This window comes from Siphateles boraxobius, unplaced genomic scaffold, assembly GCF_051911475.1.
Source record: "Siphateles boraxobius isolate OS27281-9 unplaced genomic scaffold, OSU_SipBor_1 18, whole genome shotgun sequence".
Classification (NCBI taxonomy): domain Eukaryota; kingdom Metazoa; phylum Chordata; class Actinopteri; order Cypriniformes; family Leuciscidae; genus Siphateles; species Siphateles boraxobius.
Window position 1 is genome coordinate 9,452,121 of NW_027508788.1, and position 12,942 is coordinate 9,465,062.

The following is a 12,942-nucleotide window of genomic DNA, read 5'->3' on the forward strand; positions in this document are numbered from 1 at the left end:
GTCTTTCATGTGTTATTCTATTAATTTTATGTCTATGTTTGTGCAAGGCTATCTGTATGGCCAACCAATGGCAAGCAGAGGAGTGTCATTTTTTTTGCAATTTTGTTTTATGATACCAATGGTGCAGAAATTTTGCACTGCAAATGTAATTACAACCAGTGTGGCATCAATCAGAAATGTTGTTAGTTTGGTATATGAACATATTTTTTGAAAAAGTGATGTTTTTCTTGACGGCCCAGTTTACCTTAAAGGACAAGTTCGGTATTTTACACGTAAAGCCCTGTTTTAATCCCCGTTTCTGATGAATTAGAACGGTCAAGATTAAAATTTGGACAAATGCTGCCGTCCTGAGAATTTTCGGTTTCTGTGTTAGCAAGCACTGAGGTAAAATGGGCCATCATCTGTTCGTTCTCTCTCACACACACACACACGTTCACTGATCTATGCTGTTCCAAAATTGACTTTTTTAATTGCACATTTGAATATGTGGGTTTGCACCCAAAATGTTTTTTTTTTTGATGGCACATATGAATGTTTGTTTAATGTAGTTCAAATGTTATGTGGCTGGAAAAGCAATTGTGTTTTAAAATTGAGGATAAATTACTGTTTTCCACTGCAGTTTGACTGCCCCATTTTACCTGAAACTGCTCATGCAAAAAAAGTTGGCACAGCTGATGTTTCAAGAAATGTAGGGCCTAAATAATTATATTTATTACATAATTTCAACACAAAAACAGTCATTATTAATCATAAATCACATGGAAAAGGTATATATGGTATTGTATTATTGTCCCAAACGATTTACCAATTTAGCTGATATCACCCTATAATAACAGCATACACATGCTTATTTTGTAAATGAATAGGATAGATATTTGGTACAAGTATAAAGTATGAATTTGACAGTCTCCTCACAGACACCAGATTAGCAGTGTCAATTAGACTGGAATATGATTGTGAAATTTGTGTATTCTATTGAAAAATTATAAACATTAAAATCATGCACAATTAAATTGGACAAAACAGTATATGCAGGAAAAAAATAACCATAAAATGGAGGTTTGTATAATAAGAATAAAAAAAGACCTGTTCCCTTTTCTTTGTACTCATAAACGTCACCAAAATGTCACAAATTTAGACTTTCACAGAAATTGTCAAATTCTTGGTTAGTGCTAAAATTGTCAGGAAACTGTTTGATTGCAACAAAGCGTAAGGGTTTTTTCAGGGTTTCGTCATAGTAATTTTGGTGGTGCAAAATTTCATAATGCAACAATTACACACAAAAAAAAAAATTGTAGGCCTATATCAGTATACCAAAGAGACAATACTAACAGCACATTGAATGTTAATATTTTGCTTTTAAAAATTATTTGTTTTAAAATAGTCAAATCCAGTTATTTTCTCTTATAAAATGTTGACTTATGTGATACAACTATAGTAACAGTGGAGATCCTGGTTTTGCTCAAATAAACGAATGTGGAAGGAAACACAATAGTTCAAATTCTTTATTCAGTCATGATGTTATTACAGACAATAATAAATCACATTAACAACAAAAAACTAATAACATTCAATACTGAATAGGAGCATAAGAAATAGTCTTATAATTTAATGCCCCTTTTTTCAATAATTTAATGCCCCTTTTTCAATAATCTGAGCTAACATAGAACAGATGGCTCGTCGTTTTTTCCTTTCTTTTTGTTTTTCCTTATGTCGAGGTACAGTACTACTTCATCTAAATAATTGGCAGTTTCCAATTTAATCAAACATTGGTTATGCTTCACTTCCTTCGTATTTTTCAAGTAGGCCTATTTTTATACATTTATTGAATTGCACAAAGTCTGCAGTTTTATAAACACTTTGTGTGGTCTCGTAAACCTTGGTTAGTCACAATTCTTAGGCTGTTCTTACTTCAGAAGAAAGCGATATCTGTATAACTGGTGCATGCATTACCCCACACTCCGGTACAGCATGTTAAAAAAATGGTTTTGTGGCACTGTTCTTTTTACCCAAATATTATGTTTTGTTAAAGTAACACACATATATTTCTTTTACCACCAAAACACCATTGTATTGCGTTTAATTAACTTAACCTGTATAATTTTCCACTTTACTTAATTATCAATCGTTAAACTAATTTAAAGGTTTTAATTTCGCGATAAACAAAAACTTAATTTGATTGTGTTCAATCTGCTTAAATGTTAAATTAAAGTTTACTTAATCCGTTTGTGTTGGATTACATGAATGATTTGTGTTGCATTAACTGAAACTGGGCGGTGCTTGTTAGTTCCCAGCATGCTTTGCATATAGCTGAATTAAGACAAAATAAATGTTGAAATGAAGTGTTATTTTATGTGTGTTTTAGAAAATGAGGAAAGGGGAAGACTTTATTGTGTGTAATTGTGTTTAATGTTCAATTACATTGCAATTATTAGAACCATTTAAACTACAGTGGGTTACCATTGTAGAGAAGAGTAGAGCATTTGGTTAGGATGTGGACTTTATTCAAATAGGTTTGCTATTGTTGCTGAAAGAGCATATACATCTTAGCTCTTAGTATGTTAATAAGTGCTATTATTAGCTAGCTGTAGTCAAGTAATTCATTTGAGAAATCATATAGATCGCACATTTATTTTTCTGTGTAGTTTTAAATAAACTAAAGCATGTTCACTAAACCTAACCGATTTAAGTTACAGGGAAGCAATTCCATTGATTTGTTTGGACTCAGTTGAGTTGTCAAAACACAAGGAGCTTACATAGATTAAAAAAAATTCATTAACATTAATACAAAATAAATTTGCTTGTGTGGAACCACTGTCCATAATTGAATTAAGTTAGTTTAAAGAGTAATTTTTTTGAGTGTAGAACAATTAAGGTCAAGTATAGAAGCTGTAATGAAACTTCATCCAGTGTGTATTTAACGTTATAAAGAATACCAATATTTTTTACTAATTTCACCTTTGATATGCTCTATATGAGCCTTCCAGCTAAGTTTGCGGTCTAGGATACACCCCCAAAATGTGATTTCTGGAACACATTCAATATTTACATCCTCATCTAATTGTACATTGTTTTTTTTACCTCATTTCCAAAAACCATATAATTAGTCTTACCCCAATTTAAAAACAATTTGTTACAATCAAACCACTTCTTAATTCTGTCATTTCCCTTTCAATAATGGCCATTAATTCATTTAAACCTGTACCGGACTTAAACACAGTTGTCTCATCAGCAAACAACAAAAAAACTCATATCTTTTGAAGTCTCAAATATATCAATAAATAATATAAAAAGTTTAGGGCCAATTACAGAACCCTGGGGAATTCCGCATAAGTTTTACAGTCAGAGTTATGGTTTTTAAATTGAACATATTGTCTTCTATTACTTAAGTAGCTTTCAAGCCATTTATATGTCTGACCCCTTAATCCGTAATGTTGTAATTTTGTCAATAGTTTATGGTTAACAGTATCAAACGTTTTCTGTAAGGACCCTTTACTTCAGAGACATTTTTAAACATAGTGTGGATTTAAAAGTTCTATATTGTAAATATTACCATGAAGACAAGAATAACTATCTACCTCAGAAATATTAACATTATCATCTCGATGTAAACTACAAAAAAAACAAAAATAGTGTTTTCACAGATTCGTGTGAACAGGTATCATTTTGACAATCATCTGTACGTGAAAAACACAAAGGAATAACTTGTTTTTAGTAGCTACAGCGTTGTCGTGTAAAGTACCAGTTTGTATCTTCTCTTCCCTTTGTTAGCTCTTGTTTCCTCCCTAATTAGCCTGAGTATAAATAGCCCTCATTTTTCAGTTGTTTTTTTGTTCCTTTCTCTTCTGCATTTCCTGCTCTCTCCTGGTCTCCATTGTATTTTTTGGTTAATAAAAGTGACTGCTGTAAATAGACAGTGCTTCTACTCTCCCTTCCTGCAAACCAAAAGCAAAAAAAAGCCTTGACACATGCAATGTTGGTTCACTAATTGAATAAGTCCAATTTAAAATCTAATCCAAAACCCCATTTCTTTTTTTCCCTTTCATTGTTCTACATTTTCCCCATTCCTTTAATTCCAACCGATGTCATCCATGTGCCCTTTTTGAGCATAGACATGAAAATGCACTATCCAGACATAAATAGTTGTAATTCATGAATGCTTTGGAATACAGACCTTAGGTGTAATGAATCAGCAGACTCAAGGGGATCCATTCACAGCTTTTACAAACGGGCAGGAATTAACAAAGGCAAACATGGCAACGGAGACAAGGCAGAGACAAACCAGATAACAGGCAATGGTCAGGGTAGGCAGCGAGAAGCAAGGTCCAGTGAGCAATCCAAGTCAGGCGGGCAGAAACGGGATACACAGTCCAAGGTCAAGGTAATAATAAATACACAGGAAGAAATGCTCAGTAATGACAGCCAGGAAAGTCAAGACTTCACACCGGTGTGTTGCGTGGAAGTGGTTTATATGTGTGTGTGGGTGTGTGTGAATGAGATGCAGGTGTGTGTGTGTAATCAGCGCAGTGCAGGTGTATGGTGTAATCAGTCCAGTGAGGTGCATGAAGGGAAATGTAGTCCGTGATCACCCAGGGAGTGCGTGGCTAATCGTGACATTAGGTTGGTATCTTTTAAAAGACAATCAGCAGAATGAAAGTGTAAAAAAGTTATAGAAGTTTAAATTTACTGTAAAAGAAATGTACTGTACTAAACATTTTTTATTTTATACAAAACATATATTTTACTAAATAAATTTAACTGTAAAATTGCTACAAAACGAAAGCCATATGTCTAACCAATTTTGGTTCAAAACTTTAAGCTGATATCACAAAAATAGGCAAATTTCACAATTATTGGTTTTTGGCTTCTGGAGTGGAATTTTTTTCTATTTCTAACAGAAATTACATAATGATTGTTGATAATTGAATAAATAGAAATGTGTTATATTTTTAATGTAACTACGCATGAACATAATAAAGATTTGATCCTATGTTAATTACTGACAGATCAGTTATTACGAGGTCTCCCCAAACTATGAGATCCTGATTTTTGCCACAGACGTTAACCGGATAGTCTCAATGAGGGACTTCAAGAGCGGGCAAGGAAATAACCTGGAACAAATCCTTAAGAGACTGGAGGATTATAAATATGATAGTAAGTGTTTTGTTTCAGTATAGCAAAAGTTAAAATGCATTTGTTCAGCGTTGGACAGTCTGAGAGTCTTTAAGGACGTATGTTTTAATATCCTGATGTTTTTGTGAATAACAGGTAAAGGTGATCGAACAGGAACTAATATTGCCCAGGCCTATAAGAACATTTTAGAGAGTATGAAAATAGAACAGGTGAACAATAAAGAAGACTTCATGCAGACCCAGCATATCGTCATAATGTTCACTGATGGTATTGATGACAATATTTATACTTGGTGGTTACCACTGAAACTGTTAAAGTGTCTTTAGTTCTTAATGTAAAAAACAATTAAATTATCACAAATCATTAAAAAAGTTAATTAACAAAAGCTCTATATTTATTTTGTCTTTAGGTCAGGCCAACATGGGTGGTAGCCCAAAAATACCGGTGGACCAGATCAAAAACTTATGCAACAAGCAACACTTATGTTGAGTTGAACTAAGTTTTCAGCCAACACCCATTAGCCACACTTTGCTTCTGTAGTTTTTATAAGGAAAAATAAATATTTTTTCAGGATAATTTTTGGTAACTTTCCCACAGTTTTCTTTTCTTTATAATTCTAAAGTAAATTTGACTTTGACAAAGTGTTTGACAAATTAGTTTATGTCCACAGTCACTTCCTCTTCACTCTATAAATATGTGTCCTTCCTCGGTTTTGGTTTTACTTGCTTTGTGAACCTGACGAGAACATCATGGACCGTGAACCATGGCTAAATTTGTTCATGCTTGCAATACTGTGTCCTCTCATAACCGGTAGGTCATCTCGCCTTGGCTTTAACCATCAGAACCACAAGGGTTTTTTCTCTATTTAAAAGTTATGTTTTGCTGTTTAACTGAAATGCTGATTTGAGGGAATGTTTCCTATAAACACATCAAGAGATGAATTAAACAGCTAATTGATTCTTAATTTTACATTTAATAGTCTGTAGTCTATAGTCCAAAGCAATAGTCCAAAATGAGTCTATAAATAATTGATTGTAACATTTAGACACATAGATTTCTTGAACTCTCAAAAGCATAATATTTTATGATTTGAGCTTAAAAAGCACAACTTTAATTTGATAAAGCGTAAAATAATATTACGGTAATTTTACTTCAAAAGAAGGTTTGGGACCCAGAATTCTAAACTATACAGCCTTAGTGAAGGGTCAGACTAGTGTTTAGTGTTCTTTACAGTGATTTCTTACCTAAAACCCTTTGTTTCCCATCTGATATTCCCCATAGGTGCTCGATCCTCTGATCTGTGCTCTGATAAAAATCTCAGTATTAAAGGAGGCAGTTTTTCTCTCTCAAGTGATGGGAGCCTTGTAAGATACAGCTGTTCAGAAGGCTATTACCCAACCGTTACAATCCGTCGCTGTAACAAGGGAAGATGGAACCCGATGCCAGAAAAGAAACCCCCAAAGTGCAATAGTAAGCAACACATTATGAGACAAACATGATCTTACCTTTTATTCATAACTGAAAACATAGCCACATTTTTCATTTCAAGCCTACTCACAAAATCATTCCTTTTGTCTCAGGAGTCACATGTCCTAATCTTAGTGGTTTTGAAAATGGAGAGGTGTATCCATATTCGCCAAGGTATTACGTGAACGACACAATCCACTACTCATGTCACTCAGGCTACATATTCCGTGGCTCAGGGACTCGTGTTTGCCAGTTGAATGGGAAGTGGAGTGGAAGCACAGCAGTCTGTGGAAGAAACTGTGAGTGAGAAGTCTCTCTGTGCTGTATAATGCAATAAAAAAGCAGTAAATTCAACAGTTTCCTGGTTCATGAATGCCCTACAGATTCAATAAACATTGGTCCTTAATATCTTTCATTATCTGTTCCTCTTTTCAAACAGCTGATCACTGTCCTGATCCCGGCATTCCCGCTGGCTCTACAAAATATGGCAACAGTTTTAACATTGACGACAAAGTCACGTACCGCTGTGACAGTACATTGACTCTGGTTGGTTCCAAAGAGCGAGTCTGTCAGGACGATGGCCAGTGGTCTGGAACAGAGCCAGAATGTTACGGTATGTCCTCCTTCCTGTTCAAAGTACATTGCACTAATTTTACTGAAAGTTCAGCTTTGCTAATGTTGTTGTTGTGTAAATACAGCTGGTTTCACATACGACACCCCAGAGGAAGCCTCAGAGGGTTTCAGCAGTTCTCTAAAGTCAAATCTAGAGCTATCTAAACAACATGAAGAAACAGGTAGTCTTGTGCAACTCACGCTGCCTTCCTACCCTGCAAGACAACATTTACTTTTTTTGTCACCACAACTTTTTTGAATGAAACCTGTTTCCTGTGTCAGATCAGTACGGGAAGAAAATACAAGTGCAGGGGGGTGGAAAACTTGATATCTACATTGCCCTGGATGTATCTGACAGCATAGTGGAAGATGAGTTCGAAAAGGCAAAAGAGGTCATCAAAACACTCATAGAAAAGGTATATGAAATAAACAGTGTGTTGATAAACCATTTCAACTGACTGATTTCCTTCTCTGATATTTCTGGCTATTTATGTCCCATTAGTATACTTGTGCACCATTAGTGCACACATTAATGTAATGTGTTATATTTTTAATGTAACTACGCATGAAAATAATAAAGATTTGATACTATGCTATCCTATCCTATTAATTACTGACAGATCAGTTATTACGAGGTCTCCCCAAACTATGAGATCCTGATTTTTGCCACAGACGTTAACCGGATAGTCTCAATGAGGGACTTCAAGAGCGGGCAAGGAAATAACCTGGAACAAATCCTTAAGAGACTGGAGGATTATAAATATGATAGTAAGTGTTTTGTTTCAGTATAGCAAAAGTTAAAATGCATTTGTTTTTGTTGGACAGTCTGAGAGTCTTTAAGGACGTATGTTTTAATATCCTGATGTTTTTGTGAATAACAGGTAAAGGTGATCGAACAGGAACTAATATTGCCCAGGCCTATAAGAACATTTTAGAGAGTATGAAAATAGAACAGGTGAACAATAAAGAAGACTTCATGCAGACCCAGCATATCATCATAATGTTCACTGATGGTATTGATGACAATATTTATACTTGGTGGTTACCACTGAAACTGTTAAAGTGTCTTTAGTTCTTAATGTAAAAAACAATTAAATTATCACAAATCATTAAAAAAGTTAATTAACAAAAGCTCTATATTTATTTTTTCTTTAGGTCAGGCCAACATGGGTGGTAGCCCAAAAATACCGGTGGACCAGATCAAGAATCTTGTGATACAAAGTAATCCTTCACGAGAGGACAAACTTGGTGAGGAAGAACATGAATGATATTTGAGATTAAACTATAGAACATTAACAAAAAAGTCGCTCTTCAAATACATCTCACTTATGTTTAATAACTCAGTTCTATTGTTTATTATTTGTTTTTTGTTTTTTTCGTGTGTCGTACAGATCTGTATGTGTTTGGGATGGGAGATGAAGTTCATGCTGAGGACATTAATGATTTGAAGACTGATCGGGGAAATGAGAAGTTTTTCTTCAAGCTTAAGAACTTGGAAAATTTGAAGGAGACATTTGACAACATGATTGGTACTTCATTATGTGTCTTTTCCATTTAGGAACATAGTAGAAATATAAATTTAAAATAATTATTGTCCTCCGTATACATTTCAAAGCACAGTCAATATGTATAATTAATATATATGTTGATATCAATATTTATAAATGAATATATAATTATCTAATATATAAGTTTCTCCTGTCCTCCTTGCCTCTCCTTTAACAGATGAGGGCACCAGTGTAGCATTATGTGGACTTTACAGAGATTACGATGATGGCTCCCATGAACGCGGTCAATACCCCTGGTTGGCAAAGATCAGTGTGACTGTGGGTATCCCTATCTCGTAGTCTTATTTCTTATTCAAAAAGCCATTTAAATAAATAGCTTAGCATCACCACACTAGTTCTATGAACTAAGTTTTTTTGGAATTAAAACATCCATTCTCTGATGATTTTGCAGCGCAGCAATGGAAAAATCTCTAAATGCATGGGGTCACTAGTCACCTCAACCTTTATCTTGACAGCGGCTCACTGCTTCAATTTTGGTGACACACATGATAGGATAACTGTTGATATTGGTTCAAATATCCGAGGTAATGTTTGGTCTTCAACCATATCATTTAGAATATGTAAAATAGTGTAAATCTCATCAGTGGTGTTTCCTTTATTCTTATAGGAATAAAAGTGAAGCAGTACATACCTCATCCTCGCTATAACCTCAAAGCAAAAAAGGACATGGGAATACCCGAATATTATGAATTTGACGTTGCTCTTATTCAATTGGAGAAACCAGTAATTATGGATCTCAATCTTCGGTGAGGAATGCAGCTCATGCTTCATTTTACGCTACTAAAAAGTGTTAAAATAGTGTAATGAATGAATGACATATTGTGCATGTCTGTGCAGGCCAATCTGCATCCCATGCACCAAGGAAACCAGTGGAGCTCTGAGACTTTCAGATAGAGAAGGAACGTGCAGAAAACATCGTGAGTTTCAACAGATGTGTCAGAAACGCTAGATGCATATTAGTTTTGTGGATACTCTAGTCTAAAAATATGCTGGGTTAAAAAACAACCATTTCTGAGTTATTTGGCAAACCAACGCTGGGTAAAAAATAAAAGAAAATGACCCAACTGGCTGTACCGCATTTGGGTTAAAAATAACCCAGCATGTGTGTGTATAAATATAGTAAATATATAACAGTCTCATTGCACTTCCACAATTTATAGTTTAAACACATTGTGGAAGTGGAAAATATGTGTAGCCTATATCTTGTAACATTGCTAAAATACAACATATGTTTTATTTACATTTGAACTGCTTTTACAGAGGAAGTGATAATGAGTGCAGACACTGTGAATGCTGCTTTCATGACTGACAGGAAGAAAAGGATTGAGAAGAAGTTTATCAAAATCAAGCAGGGGAAATGGGTAATGATGTGTTTATGCTGAAAACCGGGTTATCCTTTGATTGTTCTCCTTATATTTGTATTCAATTGTGGTTTCATTAAGTTTATACAGGGCTTGATTGTTTTTTTGGTGGATCCCAAAAGGGAATGGACTTAGCAATAGTTAAATTAAATGCATGCTTACCTCAACAATTCAATTAATTTGTCCTTTTTTTTCAGCGGGATGCTTGTGTTGAAGATGCCAAAAAAGCTGAGGGAATTACTGCGAGAAATGCTGAAGATATCGTTACAGATAATTTTCTGTGCAGCGGTGGTATTGAACCTACTAGAGATGATATTGCCTGCAAAGGTACGTTTGATTTTTGCAAGAGTGCATACTATTTGGCTCTAATCTACCATTTTTGGTGTTGCTAGAATCATCAAAATTTCATATAACAACTCCGTATCCTTAGTAAATTGAATCTGCTAAAAGATATAGGCTCTTAATGTTGTGCATGTCATCAACAGGTGACTCTGGAGGGGCCACTTTTGTGGTTCCTGGTAATCGAATGGTCCAGGTGAGATTTTGAATCATTTTTCATGTTTGTTGATTCCTTTTTACAGAATACTGAACTATTTCAAATCACCTGCATACTATTCTGAAGACTTAATAGCTATTCATGTCTATTTTAAGAGATGTTTGTTTTAATATCTGAATAATCTTGGACAGGTTGGTATCATAAGCTGGGGAGTGAAGGATCTGTGCGCGCGCAACCCAAGCGCCTCGTCTGATGCACAATCCAGAGATTACCATACAAGTTTGTTCAGTGCAGAAGTACGCTCATTCCTTGAAGTCTACCTAGGAAATGGCACACTGGGAACCCCTCTTACATTCTTGTGAACATTATTTTTAACAGTAGTTCAGATATGTTGTGAATGCCTCTCAGTTAAATAAACATTTCTATTGTTCTTTCCTACTTTGAACTTTGTGGCAATTTGTAAGAAATATGACACAATAAAAGCATTGTGTAGGCTAATAATAAAAAGCAATAACATATTGATTTAACCTATGTTGTTTTTGTCATTTTGAGTTTTAAATTATAATACAGTGCAAGTAACAAGTGTGGTTAATTAACATTGAATTGAATGAATCATATGGAGGACCAGGAGTGCCACTCAAAAATAAATTGAAGATTCAATATATCAATTTAATAATTCAAACATAAAAATGTTTATAAATAAATCAATTTTAAATGGACAAATTAATAGACATTTTTAGAGTTGTTTATTTAATTCGTGTTTTTAAATGTATTGCAATAAAACCATAAAACAATAAATAAACAAAAACATTTTAAATGTATAAATAAATAGACATTTAAAATTGTTTATTTAATTCATGTTTTTAAACGTAGATTAATAAAACAATAAAAAGTACTTTAATAAATCATTTTAAAGGCACATGTTAAATCGCTTTTTTTTTTTTAAATCATTTGGCAAACCATTTCTCTATCTTTTTGCCAAATGCTTTTCTTTGTCGGTTTGTCAATCGAGTTAAAAAATGCCATTGGACAGTACACACGTGGGAGCAACCAATCACCTTCCGCCTGTCTCCTACTTGTAGATGTAACACGCACTGTCATTGGACAGTTAGAGAGACCATACGTCATTAGCGGGAGTTTGAAGCGGGTTCGAGGCGAGCACGCAAAAATGGCAGGTGAATCTGAATGTGTTTTCAGAGGGATTGCGGATGATTTGTTGTCTTTAGCTGATTTCTGCAGAAGAAATTATCCTCTCGATTATCATTTTATATATAGAGAAGAGTTTCACAGTTGAGGGAAGACGTTGCAAACGCAGCGGATAATTGTGGTTGTACAATAAATGGAAGGATTTGGGTTATGTTTGATGAGGCTCAGAGTGTCATTCAACGACTGAGTCCCTCGGACTGTAGCAGCCGTCTCGCTATTGTACTTCCAAGCATTCTTGAACAACACCAGTCGTTTGATGTACCAGCAGAAGAAACGATGTATCGGTGTGTCGTTACGGACAGTCCGACGAAAACTTGCACATGATGGTTTGAGGTATGTAAAAGAAAATGTTGTATAATTTTTTCCTGAAAGAATATCCTCCCATGCCTTGAACTTCTGTTCCCTCGAGTCTACATGACTTTTGACAATTTGGGGGCGGAAACCAAGGAGGGCACTGACCCTCTTATGATTGGTCACTTTCATCGTAATCACAACCACAGAGACATCCTTGTACCTTGATTGACAGCTCTCATTACAGGAAGCAAGAGTTCAGTCGTTCAGTTAACACTGCACAGTGGACGGAATGGCGACGACACCTGAAGATGGAGGCGTAAGTGATATTGATATATGATGGGGGCTGTGTGTTTGACAATGTAGCAATTTAATATGAAATTTGTTTGGCGTTCCGCCCCCAAATTGTCAAAAGTCATGTAGACTCGAGGGAGCAAAAAGCCCGCTGTACAAGCGGAGTTAACGTTAACCACCGGGCGCTCGCTCGCAGTTACCTGTACACCTCTCGGTTGTTGAATTTGTGCGCGAGTACTTTTATCATCCCAGCTGAAGGTTCATTTTTGCGCGTGTGAAATAACATAATGTGCTCGTGAGCATGTCTTACACGCTCATAACTTTTGACTAAAAAATAACGCCGTGATAATACAGTGTTTTTAATTGTTTTTGCGGATCCAAGTGGGATAGTTTTGACAATGTTGTCGCCTGTACGCAAAAAAAAAACCCAAAACAAACAAAAAACGCAAAGGAAAATCTTTTACGTTTTTAGAACATCGTAATCACGTAAACGTGCCCTCCAGACAAAATAAAG

The 12,942-nt window shown here is 35.0% G+C and overlaps 2 protein-coding genes across 2 annotated transcripts; both read left to right on the forward strand.

Annotated features, from left to right (window-relative positions):
* The first annotated feature begins 4,971 nt into the window (after positions 1–4,971).
* LOC143740675 (complement C2-like) lies at positions 4,972–5,622 on the forward strand. Its single transcript, XM_077232681.1, has 3 exons — positions 4,972–5,154; positions 5,269–5,400; positions 5,543–5,622. The coding sequence occupies exons 1-3, from the start codon at positions 5,079–5,081 to the stop codon at positions 5,620–5,622; spliced, it is 288 nt and encodes a 95-aa protein (XP_077088796.1). The 5' UTR covers positions 4,972–5,078.
* A 186-nt stretch (positions 5,623–5,808) lies between these two features.
* On the forward strand, positions 5,809–11,164 carry LOC143741067 (complement factor B-like). The gene is made up of 18 exons (XM_077233357.1): positions 5,809–5,943; positions 6,415–6,603; positions 6,714–6,899; positions 7,040–7,213; positions 7,299–7,394; positions 7,495–7,628; positions 7,833–7,980; positions 8,094–8,225; positions 8,368–8,460; positions 8,604–8,741; positions 8,938–9,038; positions 9,172–9,304; positions 9,388–9,526; positions 9,618–9,697; positions 10,041–10,141; positions 10,339–10,468; positions 10,627–10,676; positions 10,829–11,164. Exons 1-18 carry the CDS (start codon positions 5,883–5,885, stop codon positions 10,997–10,999), a joined length of 2,256 nt encoding a protein of 751 aa, XP_077089472.1. The 5' UTR covers positions 5,809–5,882; the 3' UTR covers positions 11,000–11,164.
* The last annotated feature ends 1,778 nt before the right edge of the window (positions 11,165–12,942 follow it).